Below are 27,305 nucleotides of genomic sequence, written 5' to 3'. Positions count from 1 at the left end.
AGCATTCTCAACAGATAATTTCTTCATTTCTAGCTCATACTTGAGCTCCATTTCCCTTAGCCTTAGTTCTTTGTCAGTTTGAGCATTCAGTTTCTTATACTCCAATTCTAGTTTCATTTTCTCCAGTTCAAAGTACTGAGGACTAAATGTGGGACCTGGTAAAGGCCCAGTAGGTACAGCAGGTAGAGCAGGCAGAGGCCTAGGGGGGACAGTCACAACAGCCTCACCCTCCTCTTCTGACTCTTCCTCAGAATCATCAACATTTTGCTCCATGTTAATTTCAATACTGTCATCTACAGTTGCTGGAGTGGTAGGTTCCTCTGAACCCTCACCCAGACTTTGGTTAGCTAACAATCTTTCAATCAGCTCCATTTTCTTGCCCTTAGTCAGGAGGTCCTTATGTTTACAGAGCACTCTTAAACAATCAGCAGTTTTGGCTGCAAGGGACTCTTGACTATAGCTTTCTATAACTGACATGTTAGAGGTTTACTTTTATAGTGCTAAACTTTGTGGTTAGTTGCACTAAGGTATCTAAAGCACACTAAAATGTATACTTAATACAAATCCCACCGCTGTACACCAGTGTTAGGCAGAAACCTGTGCAGTTCCCTTGGGGACCACTGCAAAAGATTTAAGACTACAGGTATAGCAGTAAACCCACTTGGTAGCAGTCTGCACCACCCAGATTTACCTGGTAGCTGTGGCTGAGCAGTCAGACTTCCCTCAAGAAGAGTTAGGCAGTATGTAAAGTATACACAATATGTACTCAGGCACAATAGCACAAGCAAACACTGACCAGAGCTTGGTTTCAAAAGTATATAGTTATTTATTTATCAAACACACATAAGTTGAAATCACTGTAGCAAAATATAGTAAAAACACTTCAAACACAGTTATAATGAAAGCAATTTCAACCCTTACTCCTATCTAGACAACTCTAGGTTAACACCACATAATTAAAACAGAGGTGAGCGCTTAACGTTAGATGACACTCTAGTAGGTTCAAGAAAGGGATAAAAAGAAACAGAAATGGGTTAAACACACCACTCTAAGGTCCAGAACACTTGCAATAGGCTCAAAGAAGCACAAAGTCACAGGTGAGCAAAAGTCACTAGGCAGGGCCCACTCTTAGAGTAGCCGGAGCGAAAATGTGCCCAAGATCACACTGTTATTAGGGATTCAAAGTCTTGCAAAGAGTTAGAAAGAGTTTAGAGTGGCTTAGAAAGTTTAGCCAGGGTGTTCCAGGCACTCCCAGGTTCGAAAGCCGGGGGCTAAATCTACCCCGTACAGTCGGTGGCAAGGGAAGCCAGGCGGAACACGGTACCTTAAGCGGAAAGGATCCTCCAGCGGTGGCAGTTGTTCCAGGCAGTGGCAGCAAGGCTCGACGTCGGTCAGGGGAGAAGAAGATCTCGCTGAAGAGCAGAAGAAGAAGGTCGTTGCACTGCCCGGGAAGAAACCAGCCGCGGAGTCCTCCGGTTAAAGGGTTGTACCGACTTTCGCGGTTGGGGTAAAAGTGGTGGAGTTCCGGTTGCCGGGGTGCTTGGCACTGGCAAGGCGGCCACGGGATACCTCGAAGAACGGAAAGAAGGTGAAAACTGGTTGTCCCCACCAGTCAAGGGAAGGAGCCACTCCGTTAAGAGTTCTCCTCGGTCGTTGGAAAAAGTGGTGAGACGGTTCAGCAGGGCTCCACCGGGTGGTGTCGTCGAAGCAGGTCGGCTCAGCTCTTCCCTCGTCGGATTCTTGGTCCTGTGGCGACTTCTGAAGTTCCAGTCCCCAAAGCCCTGCTTTTATGCAGCAAACCCCCATTCACCCAGCCTAGCTGTCACTCAAACATGCTAAGTGGTGAGCCGGCCGGCTCACCACTTGGGCCAATCAGGACGGAGTGCGACTTGAGTTACCAAGGTAACTCAGTCCAGGGTGCCTAAAACCCCCTCCACCCCTCCTAAGTACCCCAGACAGAGTGGCACCACTTTGGAGGGCTTCTGTGGAGAAGCCCGCCAAAAGTGGAACAAAGGGCTCCACTTTGGGTCAGAGTTACAGAGGCGAACGCCAACGCCATTTTAGAATCAAGTTTTGGCAAAAAGTCCCAACCGGAGTTATAATAATAAACATATAAACCGGCGGTATGTTTAAGGCTACCGTAAATAAATAATTAAATGTGTTAGCCTAAAACAATGGGAAATCCCATAGGGAAATATTCGCGGTCGAATATAAAAAGTAGTTTCCACTGCCACCAGCCAAAACTCGATCAGGGGGGACGGAGACGTGCCCCCTCGACTAACAGACCCTGGGGCAATCGAATTGCCCCAGCCAGTACGTCCACAATATGATGGTTTGTACTGGTTCTGTTCAGGATTCAAGACTAGCAAAGTCTTTGGTGACTTTACATGCCCTGGGAGACAGTAGTCAGTCCCAGGGTATGGAGTCTATGTTGGGGAGTCCCTAGGACACCCCTGGGTCACGGCACAGAGGGTGCTGTGTAACCCACATCACAAAAATACATGAGGCCCTATGGAGTAAAAGACCCCATAGCCCATTCAACACAAGGTTTAACCAAGAAAACACACTTTAACATGCCCAAGAGTGAGGGTAAAAAAGAGTCTCACTCTTGGCAGGAGAAAAAAAGAAACCCCAGAAATCCAGCAAAGCTGCTGGGGGACTCACTAGGTAGGGAAATTCAGCCTAAACAGAGAATTCTCCCTAACACCATCGGAGCAGAAAAAGATTGCTTCCTTTTTGATTTAATACACAAGTGCAGGAAGGCGGTAATGTGAACTCCCATCCTAGACCACATTTGGGAAGAAGGGCTGCTACTCGTGAGAAAACATTTTTCGGAACCAGCGTTAAAAATCTGTTTGGAGAAGAAATTTAAGGCACCAGAGGTATCCCCTAAATGCCTTACACCCCAGCTTACACCTGACTCGGTGGTATCAGCAGCAGCGTGCTGAAAGTCAAACGCGCAAGGTCAGAAATGCGCACTACCACCTGATAATGATAGCAGGAAACAAGACGCTTTCGGTAAAAAAGTCCTAGCCACAGGAGCACAACAGTTAAAGCGTCTAACACACTGGCAATAATCTCGAGATAAGACTGCAAGATGTGTAACCGGTTCACAACGCTGTTAGACTACCTACCAGAAGATAAAAGAAAGTAGGCCCTGACATCCTCCGAGAGGGTGAAGACGCCTCAAACCATGCTATCAACATTGCAGTTGACATAGCGGAAACAGGTTTTAAACAAATTAGTAATGGGGAAGTACTTATGACACAGGCATGGTTAAAATGCAAAGAGTTCAGAAGAGATGTGCAATCAAAGGTGCTAGACATGCCTTGTGAGGAAGAACTCTTTGGTCCCAAAATTGATGACGCCTTGAAAGCCATAAAAACAAACACTAATACAGCACGATCGCTCACCACACTGACAGTGAGGCGCACTTTTCGCCCCTTCCGAGGGGCCCTTGGTCAGTTTACACTGACAAGTAGAGGCAGGAAGGCATACCAGAGGGCATCCTCATATTTGCAAGCATACTACCAGGGGTATCGCGTTTGTACCCATACAAACAAAAAGAATACAAGCAAGCTCCAAGAAGGCGACAAACATCCGCCTCTGGGGGCAGGCAGCAAAAACAAGCCTGACCTCCGTCGATGTCACAATGTCTGCCCCCAGACCTCCGGAACAGATCCATCTATCCAGGGAACAGGCATCCACGAAGACCCAGGAATTCCCACAACCCCGGCTAAGGGCTATATGGTTTCAGTCCGGCGCCAGGCTCATATTGCCATCTTTAAACTGTGCAGGTCATCCTGCAAAGAACTCACGTACAGGCCATCATGAGGCCATGAAGGGACTACTTTCCTTTAGGAACTATTTTACTACTTGGGTGTGGTACTGGAACTCTTTACCTGGGAACTACTTTTTTAATGCTGTTTAAGCCACGCCCGAGGAGCAGCACACGCTTCGCATTATTCTGCATCTCGTAGCGTAACGCTCACCGTGTCTGCAGTCCAGTATTCAGTCTACAGCTACACCCGTTTGTGTCCGGAGCCGATCCTAGAGAAAAGGAAAGAAGAAGAGAAGGTTAGAACAGGAAGATTCCCATTTGGTCATCATCTTCTCCTGGAGCAGCCGCACCTGAGAGAAAGGGAAAAAACATTTAAAACAACCGCGTCGCATTGCCAGCTGCAGCGCTGCCCCATACTCACCTATCATTAGAGCATCTTCACGACCCAGCGCGGTTACCGTTGAATCGCCGCTCGCAACATCAGCATCTGAAAAAACAAGAACAAAAGGTGAGCGGGGTTCCGCCAAAGGCATTCACTTACTTACCGCAAGATACTTACCTCGCATATTACCGCTCGAAGCAGTGCTGGTCACCATTCTACCTCGACATTTTCGCAAAGGCGCCGCACCTGCAACGAAGATAGAGAACTATTGGTTAATCGCAGTTGGAACAATATTACTTGCTAAACAATGCTTGGTGCAAACTGACTCTTACCAAGCCGCTACCTTCATCCATCGATGCGAACTCGCTCCTCGGACCACGCTGCATGGGGAAAGGTATGAGAGGAGCATGAGTGAATAAACAGACATTTGAACTCTAAAAGAACTATACATTTGGTTTACACACAACTTACCTCGGAGTCATTATTTGTCTGGAACTCTGCCAAATACCTTCGATTCAGTGAAGTAACTGAAGTTCTACGCGCCCCTGCACTCCAAGCGCAGGATGGAGAGTTCATCCTTCCGAACTATAAGGTGAGACTTTACGAAGGGGAATACTAGAAGTTTTCAGGAAGATAGTGTTAGTGTTAACCCCTCTACCACGGGTGGCTAATTCCCTTTAATGCTTCTAGGAAAATCCTCCTGTGGGCCAGGCAGACGAAACTGAGTGGGCAAGTGCAGTCGATCATTACTTCGCTACGAGTCACACTGGTGGAGACCGCAGCAGTATAGCTTCGTTCGGCGCCCCCGTGGAATCCAGGTGAGCGTGACAGTCAAACACATACACCCACGGTCCTACTGCAGCAAGTAGGAGGCAAATTGCAACACCATCTACAGCAGTGGCAACTGTTAACCACGGACAGGTGGAGAAAGGTCACAACATAGGATTCCAAGGAAACCCCCTCCAGAGCCCCCGATTTCAACACCAGCCGCCCCTAAACATCTTAAAGGATAAAGTGTTGAAATTGCTCTTGAAAACGCAATCGAAAAATCCCACAACATCAAAGGGGAAAAGGAACCTACTCCATATTCTTTCATGGTGACCAATTCTGGACCTAAGAAGTCTAAACAAATGTGTCAAGACACAAACGATAAAAATGATCACCTTGGCAGATGTCATCAAGTCAATAAGGGAGGACGATTTGCTAGCGTCACTAGATCTCAAAGGCGCATACTTAAACATCTACATTCGCAAAAGTCACAGGAGGTTCCTAAGATTCGTTGTGGGTGCAAATCACTACCATTTCAAAGTCCTCCCATTTGGCCTTCTCTCAGCCCTAAGAACATTCACGTGTATATCCATATCTGGACAATTGGTTAGTACGAGCACCATCGCACCAAGGGGCGGAAAGAGCGATCCGGCAGTTGTCCAGCACCCTCTTCTGCCTCGGCTTTGCAATAAATTCAAGCGTGTCCTGCTTCAAGCCATCAAACACGTTACTGTTCCTAGTGGCACAGATCAACACCAATGATCAATGATGGCGGGTGCATCCCTCAGTAGAGAGGGCCATGTCAATACCACGTCTAATCATTAATTTCCACCCGGACGCCAAGATCACAGTCATTGCAGGTTACAAATGAGACCGCTATAAGAATTCTTAGCAGATCGGTCGTCCCAACTAACGTGAACATGGAACGACAAGTTGACAGTAACAAAGTCGCTCACAGATAGCTTGCAGTGGTGGCTCATACCATCCCGCATCTCCATGGGTGTCCCATTCAGGGATCCACCTTTTCAAGAAACCCTGCTCACAGATGCCTCACTAACAGGATGGGCCGCCCGCGCACACACCAAGTGTCAGTGAAAGGTCATTGGTCCCCGACCGAGGCACAACTCCACATCATACTGGAGCTGAAAGCAGTGGCTCCTGCCGTCCGCTCATTCCAGCCAGTGGTCAAAGGCAAAGTGGTATGGGTGTTCACAGACAACACAACCACAATGTATTATGTGAGAAAACAAGTTGGCACGAGATCAAAGGCACTCTCCAGACCAGCCCAAAGGCTGTGGCTCTGGGCCTTAGAAAACAGTATGCAACTACAAGCATTTCATATGATTTGATATGATATGGCATTTATAACACGCCTACACACAAGTGTTTCAGGAAAAGAAAGGCAAACTGCCGATCATCTGAGCAGGGCCAACAACCAGTCACACGAATGGCAACTGGTGGACAACAACCTCCTACAAATCTTCAACAGATGGGCAACACAACCATTGATTTATTTGCCACATGGGAGAACAAGAAATGCCTGCGGGGCAGGGAGTCCCTCAGAGAATTTACAGGGATATGTATTATGGCATGACCGCTGTCTGACCACGGCCCGATGGTAGCAACATGGACATATACATATAGTCGGGCCCCCATACCTACCTGGAGACTGAGGGCAGAGGCACTGGCAGACGAGAACTTCGAAGAACACATTAGGGAGACGATAGAGGACTATTTCGACCACAACGTGGGGAGCGTGGACGGCACTGGAATGGTCTAGTAAACTTTCAAGGTTGTGGTCAGGGGAATGGCGATAGGGAAGACTGGAGGATTCAGGGGGGTCCATATTGGCTGAACTAGGAGAAATAGAAAGGGAGATGGAACGGGTGGAGGCAAGGGCGGGAATTGAGGGAGATGAACCGGCAGAACTCACTGTGCTGCGACTGCAGTGTGGAGCCATTTGGGAAAAACTGGGAAGACTAGACTATGGGAAGTACATACAGGGACTACATGCAGAAGGAGACAAACCCAGTAGGCTCTTATCCTGGCTCACCAAACAGGAGAGCAGGCATGAACCAATAACCGCAATTAAGGACAAGCATGGAGAGGAAGAGAGGACTCAAGAGGGATAAATTGAGTCTTTTCACGGTTCTATGGAGGACTGTACTCCAGGAAACAGGAAGTGGAGGCGAAAGATATTACTGACGCCCTAGGGGAAATCCACCTCCCCAGGTCAACGCAGGAGCAGGCTCAGACACTAGACGCACCCTTCACGCTAGAGGAGTTGACTGCTGTAATAGCCGACCTCCCAGGAAAATCACCGGGACCGGATGGGTTACCCGGGGAATTTTATAAGAAATACGAAGACACCTTGGCTCCACGGCTGCTAGAGGAGTATCAGGAGGCATACAAAGAAGGAAGGTTACCGAAGAGCCTATCAGAAGAAGTCATACTACCGATATTGAAACTTCGGAAGCTGCCTCTTGAGTGTGGCTCCTATAGACTGATTTCCCTGATTAATGAGGATGCCAAATTCCTGACCGTAGCCCTAGCAAACCGACTCAAGAGAGTAATTTCCCTGCCTGTGCACCCAGACCAAAATGGATATGTACCAGGGAGGAACACAACATGGAAACTGCGCAGACTCCACCATGTGGTAGAGTGCACAAACCAAAAACAGGGAGACTTTGTGGTGGTGTCGCTAGACGGTATCAAGGCATTTGATTCAGTGAATTGGGACTGGCTCCTCTGTGCGCTTGCCCATTTTGGGATAGGGGTGGGATACGTCAGTTGGATACGGCTACTTTACAGCGATCCCAGGGCAAGGGTGAAAACAGGCAGACACATTTCAGAAGGATGGAAAATAGGCAGGGGCACAAAGCAGGGATGCCCATTATCCCTGATGCTATATATACTGGCCCTGGTACCATTCGTGGTTTTCCTCTGGGCGGAGTATAAGGACGCTGGGATAGAAATAGCTGGGGTGGTTCACCAAATCTCGATATATGTATTTGACATGCTCCTCTGTCGGAAACCCGAGGTAAAAGATGCCAGACCTACTAGAAGCCCTGGGGGCATTTGCCAGACTCTCTGGAATTACAATTAATGGGGAGAAATCTTCGCTCTTCCCCCGGCGGGCCTGAGAAAGACAGCCCCTGACCAGTTGCCAAATTTGGGACTTACATGATCTCCAACCACCTTCCGCTATTTGGGCGTGGACATATACCACAGCACTGCAGCAACGCATATAGCTAACACACAGGCAGCCCTAGTCAAAAAAGAGAAAGCAGGGAAGTTCTTGAAGACGCTCCCACTGGGGATGATAGGAAGAGCAGCCCTATTAAACATGATGATCCTGCCCCGCCTACAATACTACTTTACTAATATCCCATACAACATTCCCGGTCCCTTTTTTTTTTTAGACAACTGCACACAATGGCAAGGGAGTTCCTGTGGGGCAGGGGGAGGAACAGGATAGCGCTGACCAGATTGCAGAGACACTATAAATGGGGTGGGATCAGGCTGCCAGACTTCGAACGCTACTACTTGGCGGGATAACCCCAATTTGCAGTAAAATGGTTGGGAGATGATGCATCCATAGACAGATTACTCTTCCAGCCGGCAATACAACACTACTACCTGAGTGAACTCTTATGGATAGACAAAGCTGTGGTCAAAACACTCCCTACCATGGTTAGATTGGGCCTGACCTTATGGAGAAGGGTGTGGAAAACACAAGGAATATGAGACCCCTAGTCCAGACAAATCCCCCCTCGCGGGACTAGTCAACACCCGTATGGTGTCTCTGACTATGTATCGCACGCAATGGGAAGACAAGGGAGTGGCTCAGACTGATGATCTATGGAAAGATGTACAATGGGTAGACCTTAATGGAAGAGCAGGGCGTGCACGGAGGACAATTTCTGCTGCATAACAGTATGGTAAAGAGGATTAAAAAGAGGTGGAGGACATTGCCAGAGGAAGAAGACAACGAGGGAGAACTGGACAAGTTGTTTGATGTGTCGGAGGGTGGACACACAGTATCCAGAATCTATTAACTGCTCCTGGGCAGCAACAATGAGAGGGAGCTGCAAGCAAGAGCTTGATGGGAGGAGCTTCATAGAGCCTTCACTGATGAGAAGTGGAGCAGGACGCTTCGGTATGCTAAGAAAGTCTCCAAGAATGCGAGATTCAAGCAAATGCAGCTGTACCTTGTACACAGGGCATACCTCACACCCAAGAGAATGTCACGCATAGGAAACAAACAAACCCGGGGCTGCCAACGCTGTGCAGCGGAAGAGGCAGATATGATGCATATGTTCTGGTCCTGCCCGCTGTTAAGTAACTTTTGTGATACGTTAAGAACTAGGGCGGCGGCAGGGGGGATCCAAATGCAGGCGTGGTCGTCGGAATCCTACTTACTGGGGCTGTTCCCGAGGGGCAGAAAACAAAGGACACACGTGGCAAAAATGAAACACCTAATGTGCATACTGGCGAAGCGCTGCATTGCGTTGTCTTGGAACACAAGCACAGGACCATCAGTAGAAATGTGGTGGGCAGGCCTGAAGAAATGGACAATAGCGAAAACAGCAGTGTGGACCAGAACGATCCAGAGGGGAGAGGGTGAGAGCGGGGCCAAGTTACTCGCACGGTACTCCCTCATAAAGGACCTATTCAAAAGCACAATAGGGCAAGGCATGGCAGGCCCCAGCGGGCTGGGGGAAGATTGAACTCCCAGCGGCAATGAGGCGAGGGCACGCAGTGGGAAGGGAAGTCAAAGGCCACAATCATGTCAGGAGGGGCTCGAGAGTCTGGGACAGTAAATGGTTGACCTTTGAGAACAGACAAGGAGAGGGCCGAGCCAGTGCGCAAGAAGACGGATTATACAGTGCGGACCTTAACATGTAGTGCCAGTTGTAGTGTGATGTTTGTTTGTTATGTGTTGGAAAATCAATAAAGAGTTAAAAAGAAAAAGAAATGCTCGCTTTTCGTGAGCAGATATCTGCACCAGAACCCGCAGGGAGAAGGCCGTGGGACAAGGCCTTTCTCCCTCTCTGCAGCTCCGCTGCGAGGGATCACGCCACCTGAACAAGATTGCGCTGCATGGACTATGAGAGACAGCCACAGACAGCCGCCGCCCGCTCAATCCACATTACTACAGCCTAAATCCAAAAGTGCACATAGCCGCGAGGAGGCCGTGCTGGTTGCCCAGGCAACCCGTGAAAACAACTCTCAGAGCGTGAATATGCCCGCGAAAATCATCGGGCCGACTCCAGTTCCCCATTGGCCACTACACCCTGCCAGCTCCTCCCCTCCTGCCTTAAATCGAAGAGGAGGAGACCAGCAGACGAAGCCGCAGGGAGAAGGCCATGGGACAAGGCCTTTCTCCCTCTCTGCAGCTCTCCGCTGCTCGGAGCTGCCATCTGCCAGGCCCCGCTGGGCTGCTAAAAGTAAGGGTCAGGCTCACCTTTCTACGCAAACCTCACATCCTTGCTGGCCTGCAAACCTTAGGAACGAGCAACTCGGCTCACGCTTCACACAGAAGCACACTCCTACTTCCCCGCCCCCTGTCACCATCCGCAACGCCCCCCTAAGAATGCGGTCGAGGGAATGTATTGCCATCCCTGCGCTTAACTCACCTAGCCTGCGCTCTCAAAATATAGCGCCAGCCCACACCGGAGCTTCCTTTCCCCATGCGCCTGCTCAACACAATCCCCACTTCAGGGCCGGACCCCTAAGAGCCCACGAGCGAGCCACCAGAGACACGATGACAACAACGCTGCAAGCCAACTCACCTACCAGCACTTGTCACCCTTATGCCTTTGCAGACTTCCATGCCCGTGTGCCCACTGCCCTCATGGTTAACCCTGCTACTGCTACTGATTGTCAAGCATGTATGCCTACTGCCTCTGATATTGCTAATGTTAGCCATGCCTGTGTTCCCACTGCCCCTATGGTTAACCCTGCTGATTGCCATGCCTGTGTGCCCACTGCCATCTCCACTACACAAAAGGACCTTACAGGCATTAAGCCCGCAAACCCACTAGCCTCGAACATCAGCAGCACACCTGCCCTGAAATGTGCCCTGGTCAACGCCAGGTCAATCCCTGCTCACACCCTGGATGTTGACGACCGGATTACCTGTGACCCCCTAGATCTCCTCTTCATCTGTGAAACCTGGCTTCAAGAATCATCTGGCCCTGCCCTCTCCCTGACCATCCCCATCGGATACACCATCTTTAGACAGGATAGGGTCGGCCAAAGAGCAGGAGGCGTTGCCATTATTACCAGAAACACTCTTAACATTAGAAGAATTCAAAGTGACTTAAGGTCCAATGCTGAATATCTTCTAATCAAACTCCAAACCTCGCCCACCTCCACCATAGCCTTCCATCTAGTGTACCGCCCTCCTGGCCCCTCCTCTGAGTTCCAAGAGGCTCTCATACATGCCCTGTCCAACAACATCAAAAAAACCTCCAAGATAGTGCTAATAGGTGACCTTAATCTTGGCCTCAACGATAGGAATGATGCCCCAGCCTCTAATCTACATAAAGCTCTGTCCACATTAGGGTTTATCCAGTCCATCACGGAGCCTACCCACACTAAAGGCCGCACGCTTGACTGGGTAGCGCATCACAACTGTCCCATCATTATCCCCAATATCTCCCCATCCCGTGGTCATATCACTTCTTTATCAAGTTCAACATTGCCACCACCACAGGACCCACCAGATCCAACCCAGCTTTGCCGGCAGCCCTCTCTAGAAGCTCGCGCAAAATCACTACTGAAAACCTCCTTCCCCACCTCCTAGTTCCTGCCCTCCAACTTCCCTTCCCGAGTGATCCTAACCTCCTCGCTAACACCTTTAAGCAAGTCATCACCTGTGCCGTAGACACCATAGCACCGCTCACACTTAAGAAAGCGAAGAAATCTAAGCACTTGAACGCCTGGTTCACCCAAGATCTTATAGAATTACAATCCTCAAAAAGGCGCATGCTTGCAGCCTGGAGAAAAAATCCTAACGATAAAACTAAAACAGCTTTCAAAAACTGCTCTAAACTGTACAAAACAGCCATCACACAGGCTAAAGCTGTATCCTTGAACTCCAGGATCAACAATGCCAAATCTGGAACCAATGAGATCTTTGCTATCTTCAGGGAACTTGAGACTCCTACCGCCCCTCCTTCAACCATCATCAAGGATGAGTCTTGGTGCAACACTATCCAAACCGCTATGCTAGACAAGCTTGACATGCTGCATGCTAAAATTATAGCTCACCAAAAAGCCTTACTATCCATCCTAGAAACACAGCCCCTCCCCCCCCCCCACCTACCGCACCCACCGCAGATGAGGAATTACCCACCTTTGACTTCTCTGACCTGATAGAAGCAGAAGTTATAGACCTTATCAAATCCATTAAGCCTTCTAACTGCAAAGGGGATGCCTGCCCAGCACACATCATTAAAGAATGTGCCCACTCCCTGGCTCCCCTTATCACCGCCTTCATAAATTCATCCTTCCACTCAGCTCAGGTACCTACCTCACTGAAAGAGGCCTGGGTCCACCCACTCCTAAAGAAAACTTCCCTTGACCCAGTGGCCCCAGGGAACTACAGACCAATCACTACTGTCCTCTTCCTCCTAAAGATTCTTGATAAAGCAGCTTACCTGCAAGTTCAAAAATTCCTCGAAGAAAACCAGCTCCTAGGGTTACATCAATCTGGCTTCAGACCACGGCACGGCACAGAAACTGCCCTACTGGATCTCAAAAATCAAATCGATGACTTAAGAGATGCCGGCAGGCCTGCTGTCCTTCCCTTGTTAGACCTGTCGGCCGCACTCGATCTGGTAGATCACAAGACCATACGTCATCATCTGTCCTCCACTGCCAACTTCTCCCCTAAAGCCTGCAAATGGATATCATCCTTCCTCAAAGAGAGAGTGATGAAGGTATTCTCCGACTCCTCCAGTGGTGTCGCTAGCCATATCAAATGTGGTGTCCCTCAAGGGTCCTGCATATCACCTACTCTCTACAACCTCTTCACAAGGCCACTTTTCCAACTTCTTGACGCCATGGGCATCGCATATACCAACTATGCGGATGACACACAGGTGCTCATACCTCTGACTGGTGACTGCCAGACAGACACAAATACTCTCAATCACATCTACTCCACAATCCAGTCCCGATGGCTGAAAACTGGCTGTGCCTAAACAGCGAGAAAACAGAACTCTTGCTAATTGGATCCACAACCACACTCAGTAAACTCGATGCGCAATACAGCACATTCACAATAGACAACATCCCCATTACCGTGTCCCAAGCCATCAAGACTCTAGGCGTATACCTGGAACCTAGCATGACCATGGACAGACAGGTTAATGCCATTGCTTCCTCAGCTGCTTACCACTCCAAACTAATCAATGCAGTGAGGACTTTTTTTATCACAAGACAACTGCATCACCATTGCAAGCGCCATTATAGGTTTGAGGCTAGATTACTGCAACGTACTCTATGCCGGCACCTCCCAAAAAAACCTTGCAAAACTTCAAGTTGCTCAAAACAATGCCTTGAGGGCCTCAACGGGTATAGATCGCAGAGAGCACATATCTGGGGTGAGAAGGCAGGTCCATTGGCTGCCCGTCAAAGAAAGGATCATTTTCAAAACACTGGCCATTGCGCACAAATGCATCCAGGGACTGGCACCTACCTACTTAGCTCAGAGGATCTCCATAAAAACACCCACCAGACCGTCCAGGTCTGCGTATGCCAATCGCCTCACTTTTCCTCATACAAGAAGAGTCAGAGCCGGTGGCTCCAGTTTCCCTACCTTGGCTGCAAGTCATTGTCATTGGAACACCCTCCCTGCCCAACTCAGGATGATCGAAGCACACACAACCTCCCGTAAAGCCCTGAAGACTAAGCTTTTTACCTAAACTGCCACCCCCTACTGTCTCAGTCTACCGCATCTACACCCCTCCGAAAAATAGCACCAGCTCAGTAGAGCTTAAACACTGTGCTGTCCGCCCTAATGAAACCACTGTTCGGAACCATTGGTGACCAGACGTAAAGTTTGTGTCTTGAAAGACTGCCTTTCTAGTAGCAGTTACGTCCTTCCGACGGATGTCAGAAATCTCTTAAACCTCCATATCTCCGTTTTGAAATGAACAGGGTGGTCCTGAAAACAAACCATACGTTCATTCCCAAGGTGCTATCCACCTTCCACGTACAAACTGTGGTTACCCTACCAGTTTTCTTCGCACATCCATCCACAGCAGCGGAACAGGCTCTACACTTGCTGGACCTTCGAAGAGTTATAAAGTTCTACATAGACAGAACAAAACATTTCAGGCGTATGTCTCAACTATTTGTGGCTCTTGGGACCCCTAACAAAGGTCAGCCTATTTCAAAGCAAGGTATTGCCAGATGGGTCCCTGCTGCACACCCAGGCCAATCGGCCGCTACAGGGACCTGTTCATGCTCATTCCACTAGGGCAGTGGGATCTTCAGCAGAGCTATGGGCAGGGATTCCCCTGTCGGACACATGCCTGGCAGCAACCTGGGCAGTCCCGCGTACCTTTTTCAAGCATTACTGCATGGACGGACAAGGAGAAGCTGAAGAAAAGGTCGAAAGAGTTGTCCTGCAACACTTGTTTGTAAGGTATGCCTTCTCCCATTACACCTCCTATTAAAAGATGTTCACTGCAGTGGCAATTTATTCAAAGCATGTGAATCCATGAAAGATCCAATGCTGGAGAAGGAGTATGTTGCTTACCTGTAACTCCTGTTCTCCAGCATTGGTATCTTTCATGGATTCACATGCGCCCACCTACCACTCCTATGGCAGAAAGGCTACATTTTGCCAACTCACGTCTCTCTGGGGTTAGAATCTGAAGATGGCCTCCTGGGTGGGGCTTGTCACCCGAAGTCCCATTGGCTGAGGCACAATACACCCAGAAGGACATAGATGGGCTACTCAAGTGAGCTTAAAAACTCTATTATAAGCTATAAATAATGTTACAGATGATTCCCAGCCTATCGGCGGGGAATATTCAGGGCATGTGAATCCATGAAAGATACCAATGCTGGAGAACAGGAGTTACAGGTAAGCAACATACTCCTTCTGTTGGTTCTCTGGTGATTGCGCCTGTTCGAAACCACAGTGATCCTAATCGCCCCTGACTGGGCCCAGAGAATGTGGTGTTTGGAGTTGGTGGACATGTCTATCTGCCCTCAATGCTGCCTTCCGAGTAGAGTCTACTTTCTCTCCCATTTGGAGTGGGGTCCTGCACTCGAACCTCAACAGCCTGAACTTTCACGCTTGGCTGCTGAGAGGCTGGAATACTAAGAGTGGGACTTGTTGGACAACATTCCGGATGTGCTCCTTTCTGATTGGAGGGCGACTACGAAATACTTTTATGCCTGCATGTGTCGTACATTTTGAATCTGGTGCCGGGAGAGGAACTTGGATCCCTTACACTGCCCTCTGTACCCTGTGTTGGATGTTCTGCTTTCCATGACCTAGTCAGGTCTGCAGATTTGCACTGTATAGGGTTACCTTGCCGCTGTTTTGGTTTTCAAGAGGTCCACAGAACAGGGCTTGCTCTTCACAATTCCCACTGTTATGCAGTTTTTGTGGGGTTTTTGTAACGAGTTTCTTCCCCGGCAATGTGTGGTTCTGTCTGGGGATTTGAATTTGGTTTTGACCTTTCTTATGGGTGCTCTGTTTGAGCCCCTGCATTCATGTTCTATTAAGTTGCTCGCCCTTAGGGTGATTGTCGTGCTTGCCATCGCTTCCATGAGACGGTGAGTGAGCTCCTGGCGTTGTCTTTTTTACCTCTGTGTTTGTCTTTATTTCCAAAGAGAAGGCGACGTTGAGAGTGAGCCCTTCATTTCTGCCAAAGGTGGTCTTGGATTTCCATCTCCCTCAGTAGATCCCTCTGCCTGTGTTTTTTCCTCTGTCTCACCCTGCCAAGGAAGAGAAACTATTCCATCGGCTGAACCCGGTTCAGGCCTTGAAGTTCTATTTATCTGGTACTAGAGTGGCTAGGAAGGATGACCACCTTTTGTTGGTTACACTGGTCCTCTTGCTGGCAGGGCTGTTAGCAAACAGACCCTGTCCAAGTGGATCATTCTCGGCATCTCATAATGCTTCTATCTCGCTGGGAAGGATGTGCCTGAGGGTCTCGGAGCTCATTCTATCAGAGGAGTGGCTACCACCTGTGCCCTGCAGAAGGGAGTCCCGGTCCTGGACTTTTTCCAGGCGGCAACGTGGACGTCTTTGTACACGTTTGCTAAGCTTGGATACCCTTGCCTGCCAGGGTGCCCGATTTGGTATGACAGTCCTCCAAAGTTTTCTAGTTTAGGTGGTGTCCTTGTTTCCTTCCTCCTCCAGGTCATGTACTGCTTTGGGAGTCTATCATAGGGGAATCAGTGGGAGGAAGGAGTCTATTAGAAGAACAAATTACTTACCTCTCAGTAATGTTCTTTCTGATGGACGTTCCTCCCACTAATTCCTCATGCCCTCCCTACCTGCCTCTCTTGTTGGAAGCTAGTATACTATTGGTTCTACGGTCCCCAGCCTCAGAGTCCTAGGGAAAATGGGTGGAACTGAGGTCGGGGGTGCAGCATTGCTTTATATACTGCCAATGATGTCATATCTGGTGCAGGGTGTGTAGAGGCATCTGACGGAGCTGATGTGGAACCGCGCTGCTCCCACTGGTGGCTGAACCATTTCCAGAGAACAGATGCGCCCAGATAGGGATATCATATATGAGCAACGTCCATCAGAAATCAGGACTATTGGTCTGTATTTACCCCATATCTCCTGATGATTGTGAGCCCTCTGTGTTCTCCCTAAGGGGACCATTGACCATTTCATTACCAGTTACATTGAATAATACTCTATTTACACACCATTTGTACCATTCTGAATGTTTTATGGAATTTCATCAACTGCCACTCTGCTTGATACTGGTGTTCTGTAATGCCAGATTATTTACCATGTGGACTGATGACAAGATTAAATGCTTGCGGTTTTAAGTTATGTTGAGTTAATGAAATGCTTAATAAAAATGTGACAAAAGGGGTTATGCCTTGATCTTACCCCAAATATATTGTGATTGAGCTAAATATTTAACACTGGTGATTTATTTTTCTTTTAATTTATTAGCACTGGTCCATCGAAGACTGCTCTAGGCCCTAGAGTCCTTCCTAAACTACCTCAGAAAGGTAAGACGTGTATTATTTGTTACTACTTATGATGGAGGTGTCATTTAAAACTACAGAATTCTCAACACAATATACAAATTGTTTCATTAATGCTGCATTAGTTATTAAATGAAGTCTAAGCCAGACAGTAAAATGAAGGCTCTTGATGGAAAGTGTAAATGTTATTAACGGACTAACTGTCAGAGTGCTGTGCATTCTAATTATATATAGCAGGAGAAAAAAAAGAAATACCTACAAAGCCCATAAAAATATATGGAATTCATTATTCGTGGACCTCTCAAGCTGTCAAACATCTTGTATTGTTATTACTTTTTAATGGATTCCTTCCTCCAAGGATTCCACATTTTAGATATATATCTTTCCGGACCAGCTGCTCTCAAGCTTTTTTTCAGCAAGCGGGATGTGCCAGGCGGCGCTCGTGTGACGCCATGCAGTATTCGAGTAGCTATATTGTTTCCCCAACAATGTTCTTTATTCTCAATATATTTTTTTCTGCTACATTTCCTAGGACTGGAGTTTGTGTATATAATTACTAACCTAAGTACCCGCCTTCATCCGGGATGTCCATTCTCACATTTTTTTCATATTCCACCAAAAAAGATGAACAAATATTGTTGTTTGCCTTGCCACAAAGGTAAAACACGAAGCATGTTAATTTCACTAGTTAATTGCACACCACATTTTAATTTATCTCCTATTTAAATTCTCACATGAATATCATATTTGTATGCTAACTCTGATTATTTGCAGTGTTATTAGCACTGGTGACCATTGTCGCTGCTAAACACACACTGCAAATCAGAGTAAGCATACAAATATGAATATATATGCCCCTTTTCTTACACTACATTCGCCTAGCTGCCTTATCATTCCGTTATGGACAAGACTCCCTTTAAATTGTGCCCCGAGTGCAATAGGACATGTCTATGGGTCGATAAACACCTAGTCTGTAACCTGTGTCTCCCGCGAGACCACGTCGAGCGTTCTTGTCGAGCGTGTGGGCTCTTCAAGCCCAAGACTTTGAAGGACCGATCTACTAAACGCTGGCCCCACTACATCAGGCAGCTCAAGGCCATGGAAGTAAAGGGTGTCTTCAGCGACGGCAGCAATGCTGCATTTTCTGATGGCAAATGCAACGGGGTGACTCTGGTTACCCAAGCGCGGGGCCCCTACCCTTGAAGACAGGCCGGTGGCCTTGTTATGGGGACAACACCTACCAGCGGAAGCGCTATCACTTCATCCTCCAATAAACACACAACTCAAAACTGAGACTTGACACATGTGTCGAGCAGGTGGCAACGCACGACGTCCAGGGAAAGGTCAGTGGAATCTCTGTCCTCTGGGCACTCTTGATCGGGATCGCCACATGACCGGTCACGGCCGTTGAAGTACGGTACAGACGTCACGTGAAAAACTCCCACCGAGGGCTGATTGTCTGCGGACGAGGCTCTGGTTCAGGCCGCACCCAAAATTCGACATTCTGCGTCAAGTCGGGTACTAGACCCCAAACAGCCAGGGAAACACGTTTCAGGGGGCCAGTGTAAAGAGAGGGACTCCAAGAGAAAGTCCTCTAAGACCCCCTCATAGGGATAAGACCCCTCTTGGGGATAAATCTCAGGATGCTAAGCCCAAAGAACCTGTTTCTCATGATTCCCTGTCTTCCAACTTGAAAAAGAAAGCTCCTCCTTCTACGTTACTTCCTCCCACAGATGAAGATTCAGGGCTACCTTCTCAACCGTTAGTCATCCATAGTTCTGCCCAATGGTCTTCTGAAGGCATAGACAGGGTCATGAGGAGGATGTTCTTCATGGCCAACTTCTATGAAAAGGACCCCGACTATTTCAAAAGTTTCCACCGCACTCTTCCACCCCACTACAGCACCCTCTGGGTCGCAGATCCCTGCACAACCTGCTCAACCCCCAGCTAAGAGGTCTTGCCCTGAGAAGCCAGTGCAAGACACAGTCATTGATCTCTATGACCCAGACTCCGATCATGAAGACCTCTCTATTCAAGAGGCAGCAGACTCTTATTACGGGGATGATGCAGCAGACCCTTTATTACAGGGATGAGGACCCTGAGGTTGACCCCGAGACAAATATGTATGTCATAGACTCACCTGTTGATCAGGACCCCTCGGTCCTGGACTCACCCATTGACAATCCTCCCCTTCTAAATAAAATGCTTGTCAAGGCGGCAGAGCAGTTTCATAAAGCTACCCAGGAAGAACAACAAGATCAAGGTTTTGTAGAGGAAATCTTAAGATAAGAAGGATGTTACTCAGTTTATCCCTCTCCTCAAGTCCATTCAGTGAGAAATACAGCCATCGCTGGAGACACCTAATCTTACGCGGCTATTAAACCCCTGCATAGATAAACTGTTTAGACCTGCCCCTTCCGACCCACTGTATATCAGAGGGCAACTAAAGCCTGATTCATTAGTTGTTAACACAACTAGAAAAAGGGCTGGTACTCCCCTAGCTTCCTCTGCGGCCCCACCTGACAAGGAAAGCAAGAGACTTTACACAATGGGCCTCCTCTGCGGCATTCCAGACAAGGATTGCTAATAATTCGACCCTGTTGGCCAGCTACAACAGCCACAAATGGGATGATGTCTCAGCCTTACTTTCATCGGCCCCGGAACCACTTAAGTCTCAGCTTGCCCAGGTGGCCGCAGAAGGTAGGGCAGTGTCAAGCTGCTTATTAAAAACCAATCGTGATGCTGTGAATAACGCGGGCAGGATAATAGCTTAAGGGACAATTATCAAGCGTCACGCTTGGTTGCGCCAATCTGATTTTAAACCAGAGACGCAAGCTACCCTTATCAACATACCCGTTGAGCCCAATGTGCTCTTTGGCAAGGCTGTCGAGCATGCCTTAAAGACGGTCAAAGAGGAATATGATACTCAAGTCATTGGACCAACTGACCAATAGACCTACTGGCCAGAGGGGAAACAGGAATATTCGTCGCTCATGCAGCCAAAATTCAGAGGGGTTCCACCTCTACCCAAAGCCAAGGTACTTCCTGGGGAAATAATCCGGTTCAGTCGGCACAGAATTACCCTAGAGGAGCGCGCAGATCCCATGGTCAGGGAGGCTACTCCTCCAGAGGTGCACTCCACCTCAAAAGCAGTGACTATCCGCTCCAGTTGCCCTCCCATGCCTCTTCAGTAGGAGAGCGCATATCCACCTTCACCCACGCATGACAGGAAATCACCACAGACAGATGAGTGCTGTCCACTGTAACATGCTGATATTGTATAGCGCTCCCCGAGCAACCCCAGAACCACCCCCATGACAAACGACCCATTCCAAGGAACACCAACGTATCCTCCTCCAGGAAATCGCCACACTTCTACTAAAGGACGCCATCGAAGATGTCCCGGCCAACCAGGTAAATAAGGGTATTTATTCAACTTACTTCCTTGTGCCAAAGAAAGATCTAACAATGCCAGTATTAGATTTGCGCTCTGCAAACAAATATGTCAAGCCACAAAAGTTCTGCATGACTACATGACAAGAGGTAATCCCTCTACTAAAAATGGGGGATTACTTAGCAACACCTGATATGAAAGATGCCTATTTTCATATTTCAATGTTCCAGCACACAGAAGATTCTTGCGTTTCAAGATAGCGATCCAGCACTACCAATTCAAAGTGCTACCCTTCGGAATAGCATCTGCTCCAAGGGTATTCACGAAGGTACTGGTGGTGGTGGCAGCACACCTGCGCAGGGAGGAAATCCCAGTGTACCCTTACCTGGAGGACTGGCTGATTACAGGGGAGTCCCCCCCTAATTTGCAGGCAAAATATTCAGAGAACTATCAACCTACTCTTCCACTTGGACTTTTCCATCAACGAGAACAAATCAAGCCTAGTGCCAAGCACAACGAAACAGTTCCTAGGAGCACAAGAGGAGTAGGTCTTTACGTCAGAGGAAAGAGTCAAACACCTGTTATTGCAAATACCACATTATTAGGCCGGCCGCCAGATAAGGGTGCGCAAAGCAATGCGTTTGCTAGACATGATGGTATCTTGCATTTACCTGATACCTCACGCGCGCCTGCGACCCATACAGGAGTGGTTGGCGAAACATTGGGCTCAGGCGAGTGGTCAGCGGGACGATCTAGTGGTCGTTTCACCAACACTAGTACAAAATGTGCACTGGTGGATGTTAGGCAGAATCCTATACAGTTCCTTTAGGGAGTACTACAGAAGATTAAGACTACAGGTATATGCAATAAAACTCCTTTGGTATCAGTCTGTACCGCAAAGATTTAGTTGGTAGCTGTGGCTGAGCAGTCAGACTTATCTCAAGAGGGAGATGAGCAGTATTCAGGGTTTACACAATAGGACTACAATACCATGTAACAAGGAACCACTGACCAAAGCTTTGTATCAAAAAGAATATATATTTTTATTTTACACACTCTTAAATTCACACACAAATTACTATTATTAAAGTAAGATAAAACAGTCAAGAAATGTATACACAACTCCCTATTTAAATTGTAGACAGGTTTGAGCCAAAGTGAAAACTGAGCAAAATGACACAGTGTAAACTAAGCAGAAATGGCACTCTAACAATTTCTTCAGAGGGAGGGAAAGGACAAGTCATACAGGTTTACACTCCTAAACACACCAGCAACACTTCCCAATTAGATTGTGAACAAGTTAGGCAAGGCAGTACTTTAGTATCAGCAATACTTTGATGAAAACGAGCTAAATGGCACTGTAGCAATATAGAATGGGGAAGGAAAGGTGGTTATAAGAGTTTAGGTGCACCAACACATTTCTTAGTGAGAAGCAATCTAGAGAAGGCAGTTGTAACAGATTTAGCCAGAGTCAAGAGGCCTGTGCCAGAGTCAGTGGTACAAGGCAAATACCGAAGATCAAACTGTTCTTGTAGCTGCAGTCAAGTCTTTGTTTAACGAGTTGAAAAGGTGGTTGCAGATGTAAAAAGATAATGTTAGAGGAAAGGGGCGGCCAACCTAGAAGGTAAGTAAAGGATTTAAAACACCTTTAGCAGTACCCAACGAAACGGGAGGCCTGGTGGAACAATGTACCTTAAAATTGGAAGAGGCTCCTGTGGTGACGGGAGTTCCTGGCAGTTCCTGCAGTTCGGGAGATCCCGCAGGGGAAGAGAGGCTCTCGTCGTGGAGGAAGGTTCGAGTAACTGCACTGCTCAGGGATGAAACCAGCCACGGTGATGCCAAGACAAATAAAATGTACGCTCCTTTAAATTGCGGTTGTGGTGGACAGGTGCCTGCCTATCCGGTCTCCTAGTACTTGGCACTGGCGATTCGACCAAGGCAGGTCCTGGAAGGCGATTGGCAAACTGGTTGGCCCCACCAGCTCAAGGGAAGAAGACTCTTGCAGGTGAAGATCTTCTCGAGTCGTCGGAGAAAAGTGGTGAGGATCTGCAGCAGGGCTTCACCAGTGGTTAAGTCGTTGCAGATGTCTTCAGCTTCTCTCCTCTTCGGTTTCTTAGTTCCAGTGGCGACGTCTTGTCCTCCAGTCCTCGGAGCCCTGCTTATATGCAGAAAAACCCCAATTCATACAGCCTAGCTGTCACTCACACAGTGGGGTGGCTATCCTGGCGGGATGACCCCCCAGCCTATCGGGGCAGAGTGCGACTTGGGTTGCCTAGGTAACCCTGTCCAGGGTGCCTATTCCCCCTCCTACACATCCTGTCTACCCCAGACTTAGTGGCGCCGAAAGAAGGGCTTCTGTGCAGAAGCCCGCCAAAAGGACGAACAAAGGATCCCCGACCTGGGTTAGGATTTCAGAGAAAGACACGAGAAAGAAATATTATCAAAGATCTGGCAATAAAAACCTACCGGAGTAAAGTTAATATTAAAATAAACTGGCGGTATGTTAGAGGCTGTCAGTAAAAGTGGTAGCCTCGAACAATGGGAAAATCCCATAGGACAATATTTGCAGTCGAATATTTACAGTAGTAACCGCTGCCACTAGCCAGAAACTTTGGAGAGAGGGACTGGACGGTACCCTCTCGAAAATGAACAGCAGGGAAAAACTATTCACCCTTTCCAGTACTTCCATAGTAAGATGGGTTGCACTGGTTTTGTTCATAATTATTGACTAGTAAAGTCAATGGGGACTTTACATGCCCTGGGAGACAGTAGTCAGTCCCAGGGTATGGAGTCTATGTTTGGGGGTCACTATGACACCCCTGTGTTACTGCACTGAGGGTGCTGTGTAACACACATGTTAAAAAGATGATTCCTAGGAGTTTGAGAAAAGCCCCATAGACCATACGCACACAAGATAGCCTAAAACACACACTAGCAATCTGTCTAAGAGTGGGAAAAAGAGTCTCACTCTTAGCAGGAGAAAAAAATAAACCCTTCAAATCAAGCAAAGCCGCTGGGGGACTCTATAGGTAAGGGAAATTAGCCCTAGAAGAGAATTCTCCCTAACAGTGGACAAGAGAAAATCTGTTGAACGGGAAACCCTTCTACGATCCGGAAGTACAATCGATTGTCAAGACGGGTGCCTCTCTCGCTGGGTGGGGAGCTCATTACCTTCACCACAAAGCTCAGGGTCTGTGGTCTCAAGCAGCTGCAGAAAATCACAATTTACAATAACTTCTGGCAGTATTCAAAGCCCTTCAGGCGTTCGAGTGTCACCTAGCGAACCAATCTGTGCAAGTCCTTACAGACAGCACTACAGCGATGCTTTACATGAACAAACAGCGGCGCACACTCTCTCAAAATCCGTCTAGGCTTACTTAACATATTTGGAAATGGGCACTTCAACGGAAGATATTCCTATCGTCAGACCTCAACGTCACTACAATGTAGTATGGACACTAAACATTATGTAATAATTACACTTCAGTATGCAATAGAACATAACCATAACATGTTTTTGTGTAACGCAGCAATAGCAAGCACCTACAGTGGCAGGACGAAAATGTCCCTCATGGCACAAACAGTTTCTATAGTAACTACATTGGTACGCACAGTACAGTGAACCGTAAATGAAGTAATATATGTTGCTGCATGTACACCAAACACACTCTTTTCGGTAAGAGAACATATTGCAAAGGAAAGCAAGGCAGTACATGCGGCAATCCTTGCACAACAGCATATAGGCGTAGGAAAGGAAAGAAACTCTTTGCATAGGGAAATGGACAGCCTGGAGATGAAAGTGCAAAAAGTAGTGAACAAATTGACCGCAGTAAAGTTTGCGTACAAGGATATATTTTGAACAAAATAAAACAGCAGTGGCACACCTGCACGTGTACTCCTTCCCCATGTCATAGGCACCCATCCCCTCAAAAACTATGTCATGGGAGATGTTACGGTAATACATCAAGCTCTTCCTCCCCTCACAACCAAGTTCTGTAAATCCCCATTTCACCACAATAAGTAGCCACTTCTTCTACCCTTTCCCAATAATGTGTATGATTGTGTGCAAGTAAACGGTAATATTGTAAAAGTTGCTGAGGGTTTGTGTGGTGTTTTTTTTCTTCCTGAAATGGAGTTGTGACTCAGCGGCACACAGTCCTCGTTGCAAAGACCCCAATTAATAAAGGTAGGTTGCCTACGGACACCGCAGCAGTCTGGCCTATCCACAATCATAATGGAGGCATCCGTACTCCGCCACCAAGGTCTGCATGTTGTCCACCACCTATAAATGCGTGTGGGAGTGGACTTTTGTGCGTAGTGCAAGTACAAGCATGTGTATGTGTTCCTGTGTGTCCTAGTACCAGCGCCACTGTGCTGCAAATGCAAATGAACTTTAATGTGCTGGAGGCACCCACCCACTTCCTACAAGTAGCTATACACATGAACATTCCACCTGCTATGCACTGTAAACATCCAGCGTCTCCCAAAATGGCTGGCTCACATGTGTCACACTATTATTCAGTAGAAAAGTGGCAGCGTGTGCATAGGACACTTCTCCTAATGTGCACAACGTATTCCGGCCAAAATGCGTCCTGCGGACAGCTGTCCCAAAGGAGATCAGTGGCGACAGCAGCATACAACCGCACCAATGCTGTGCTTAGGCCCTTATTTCGGGAACACCATCTGGACCCTCGGACAGCGGAAAAAAAAGGTTTTTTGAAATGTTAAGATTGTTCTTCTGAAGGTACACGCTTTCAAACACACCACAATGTGCCGTTTATCTTTTTAAAAAATGCAGGCATGTTTGCGGAGTGCAAGTTCTCCACAGCAGTTTTACAAAAGTGCACACTGCAAAGTTCCGCCACAAGTTCTTTGTAGCTTCCCAAAACAGAGTTGGAGGCCACAGTACTGGGCCCTGTACGTGAGGTTGGACCGAGTCTTTGCAATTAATGCCTACCCAGCTCAGTGCGTACTGTAATTATGAAAAGTATTAACTGCCCTTCCTGTAACCCACACCCTAAGTTGCACTAGCCTGCTGCAGTGGCCTATCAATGATCACACCAGACGTGAAGGCTAATTTCCTATGCTTGTATTAACTCTTTACAAATAGCACTGCCGTCAAATTTTAGTCACCTGGCATCATACATTTCAGCATATACTCCTCAGGTTAGCAGTCAATGATATCCTTAACCTGGCGATCTCCAGTTTGAAAAGAAAAGGTCTGTTGTCTAGCAAAAGTTACTTATCCCTTTGTGGCTGCTGCACAACATTTAGTAGAGAAAACAAAGTTGGCATACATTGTTTTTGCGCCAACTTGAGTTATTTTAACTCCTTTGCTAGTTGAAATTCAAATTCAATGAAACAATATAGTAGTTCAAGTCTATTAGTTTGTCTCAAACATTTTTTATTTCAGTCTCTCAATATCTCTACACGTGTATCACCATTCAAATTTATTCTACTTTAATACTTAAGACAATTAAAGACAAGAGTTTTTTGAATGCTTACCCTTTTCTTATGGGGGTTAGTCCTTATGCTTTGTATGAGTTATTCGTTGTTCAAAGAAACAATTGGCTATTCTTTCTCAGAGTTATTTGTTTCTGCCAGTTTCAGTTTCTAGAGATTTTCTCTGCTTTCTGAACTGCTTTTTTGATGACTTTTGGGTGATAGTGTCGTTGTTGAAACTTTGATATAGTTTTCTTTAGGTTCTCATGATGGGATAGTTCCGAGCTACAGTTTCTTTTCATCCTTAGTATTTCCCTGAGAAAAGGGTAAGCATTCAAAAAACGTTTGTCTTTAATTGTCTAAAGTATTAAAATATATCCTTTACTTACATAATTAGCCTATATGATGTAGACATTGCCTTGCATTTAAAAAAAAAGAAATTTGTCAGAAATATCAGGCTTCATCATTATTTATTTTTTAGGTTTAATACAGGAAAACAATAGTATCAAATCTCTTCTGATGATCCATTCCAGAATAAATTTGAATGGTGAAACAGTGTAGAGAGATATTGAGAGACTGAAATAAAATTATGTTTGAGACAAACTAATAGACTTGAACTACTTTATTTTTTCATTTCAGCATATACTTATATGAAGGTTATTGTCCTGCTGATGGTCCCTGTATTTAGGTGAGGAGCTTGCACACAAGATCTCACAGGTTCTCCCACTTAACTTTGCTGGTACCTGCTAATGTCCTTTACTGTGCAACCCCATTATGCCATTCCTTAGTTAGCATGCTGCAAGCGGTTTTATGTGCCACGTGTGTTTCTTCAACTATGGCGAAGGCCTTACCCCAGTGAAGCACAAACATTCCTTCCTCCCTTTCCTCTTCCTTGTAACACGCCAGCAGCGGTTGCTGTTAGAATGTTCTACACACATCTACCAATCACATCGATATGGTCTCCATTGAAATATATTAGGTTTGTACACCAGTCCTCTGCGTACATACCACACTCAGAAGCGGTATTGGGCAATTTCTCAGCCTGCACAGTCCCGTTTCCATGGCCATCCTCAAAATCCCCAGATGGTGATTTTGTGCTGCATGCGGCCGTAACTTAATAAGGTACAGCCAAAGTGGGGGAGGTTGTTTGTGCGGACAGCTCTGAAAATGGCACATTTTGTTTTAAGTTGTATTGTAGATGCTTCTGCTAAACACCCTTTCTTTCAGGTTTCAATTGCTTTTGTGGTGCTTGTGCTCACATTGTCACACTGAAGTCTTGAACGCATCCCGTAGGCGGGCAAACAAAACCGCATTACCAATGGTGTACAACG

At 47.2% G+C, this 27,305-nt stretch overlaps 1 protein-coding gene across 5 annotated transcripts in view; it reads left to right on the top strand.

The window, feature by feature from the left end:
- ASAP1 (ArfGAP with SH3 domain, ankyrin repeat and PH domain 1) overlaps positions 1–27,305 on the top strand; it is a 2,617,237-nt gene that overhangs the window by 2,379,157 nt on the left and 210,775 nt on the right. For all 5 annotated transcript variants that reach the window (XM_069621633.1, XM_069621635.1, XM_069621634.1 and 2 more), the window contains one exon: positions 17,104–17,162. In XM_069621633.1, coding sequence (XP_069477734.1) covers positions 17,104–17,162 — 59 coding nt within the window. The remainder of the gene's footprint in view (positions 1–17,103; positions 17,163–27,305) is intronic.

The sequence above is a fragment of the Ambystoma mexicanum genome, chromosome 5q, assembly GCF_040938575.1.
Source record: "Ambystoma mexicanum isolate Mex_15411 chromosome 5q, UKY_AmexF1_1, whole genome shotgun sequence".
NCBI lineage: Eukaryota > Metazoa > Chordata > Amphibia > Caudata > Ambystomatidae > Ambystoma > Ambystoma mexicanum.
The sequence above is the reverse complement of the archived record's forward strand: the minus strand, read 5'-3'. Positions and strand labels throughout refer to the sequence as shown.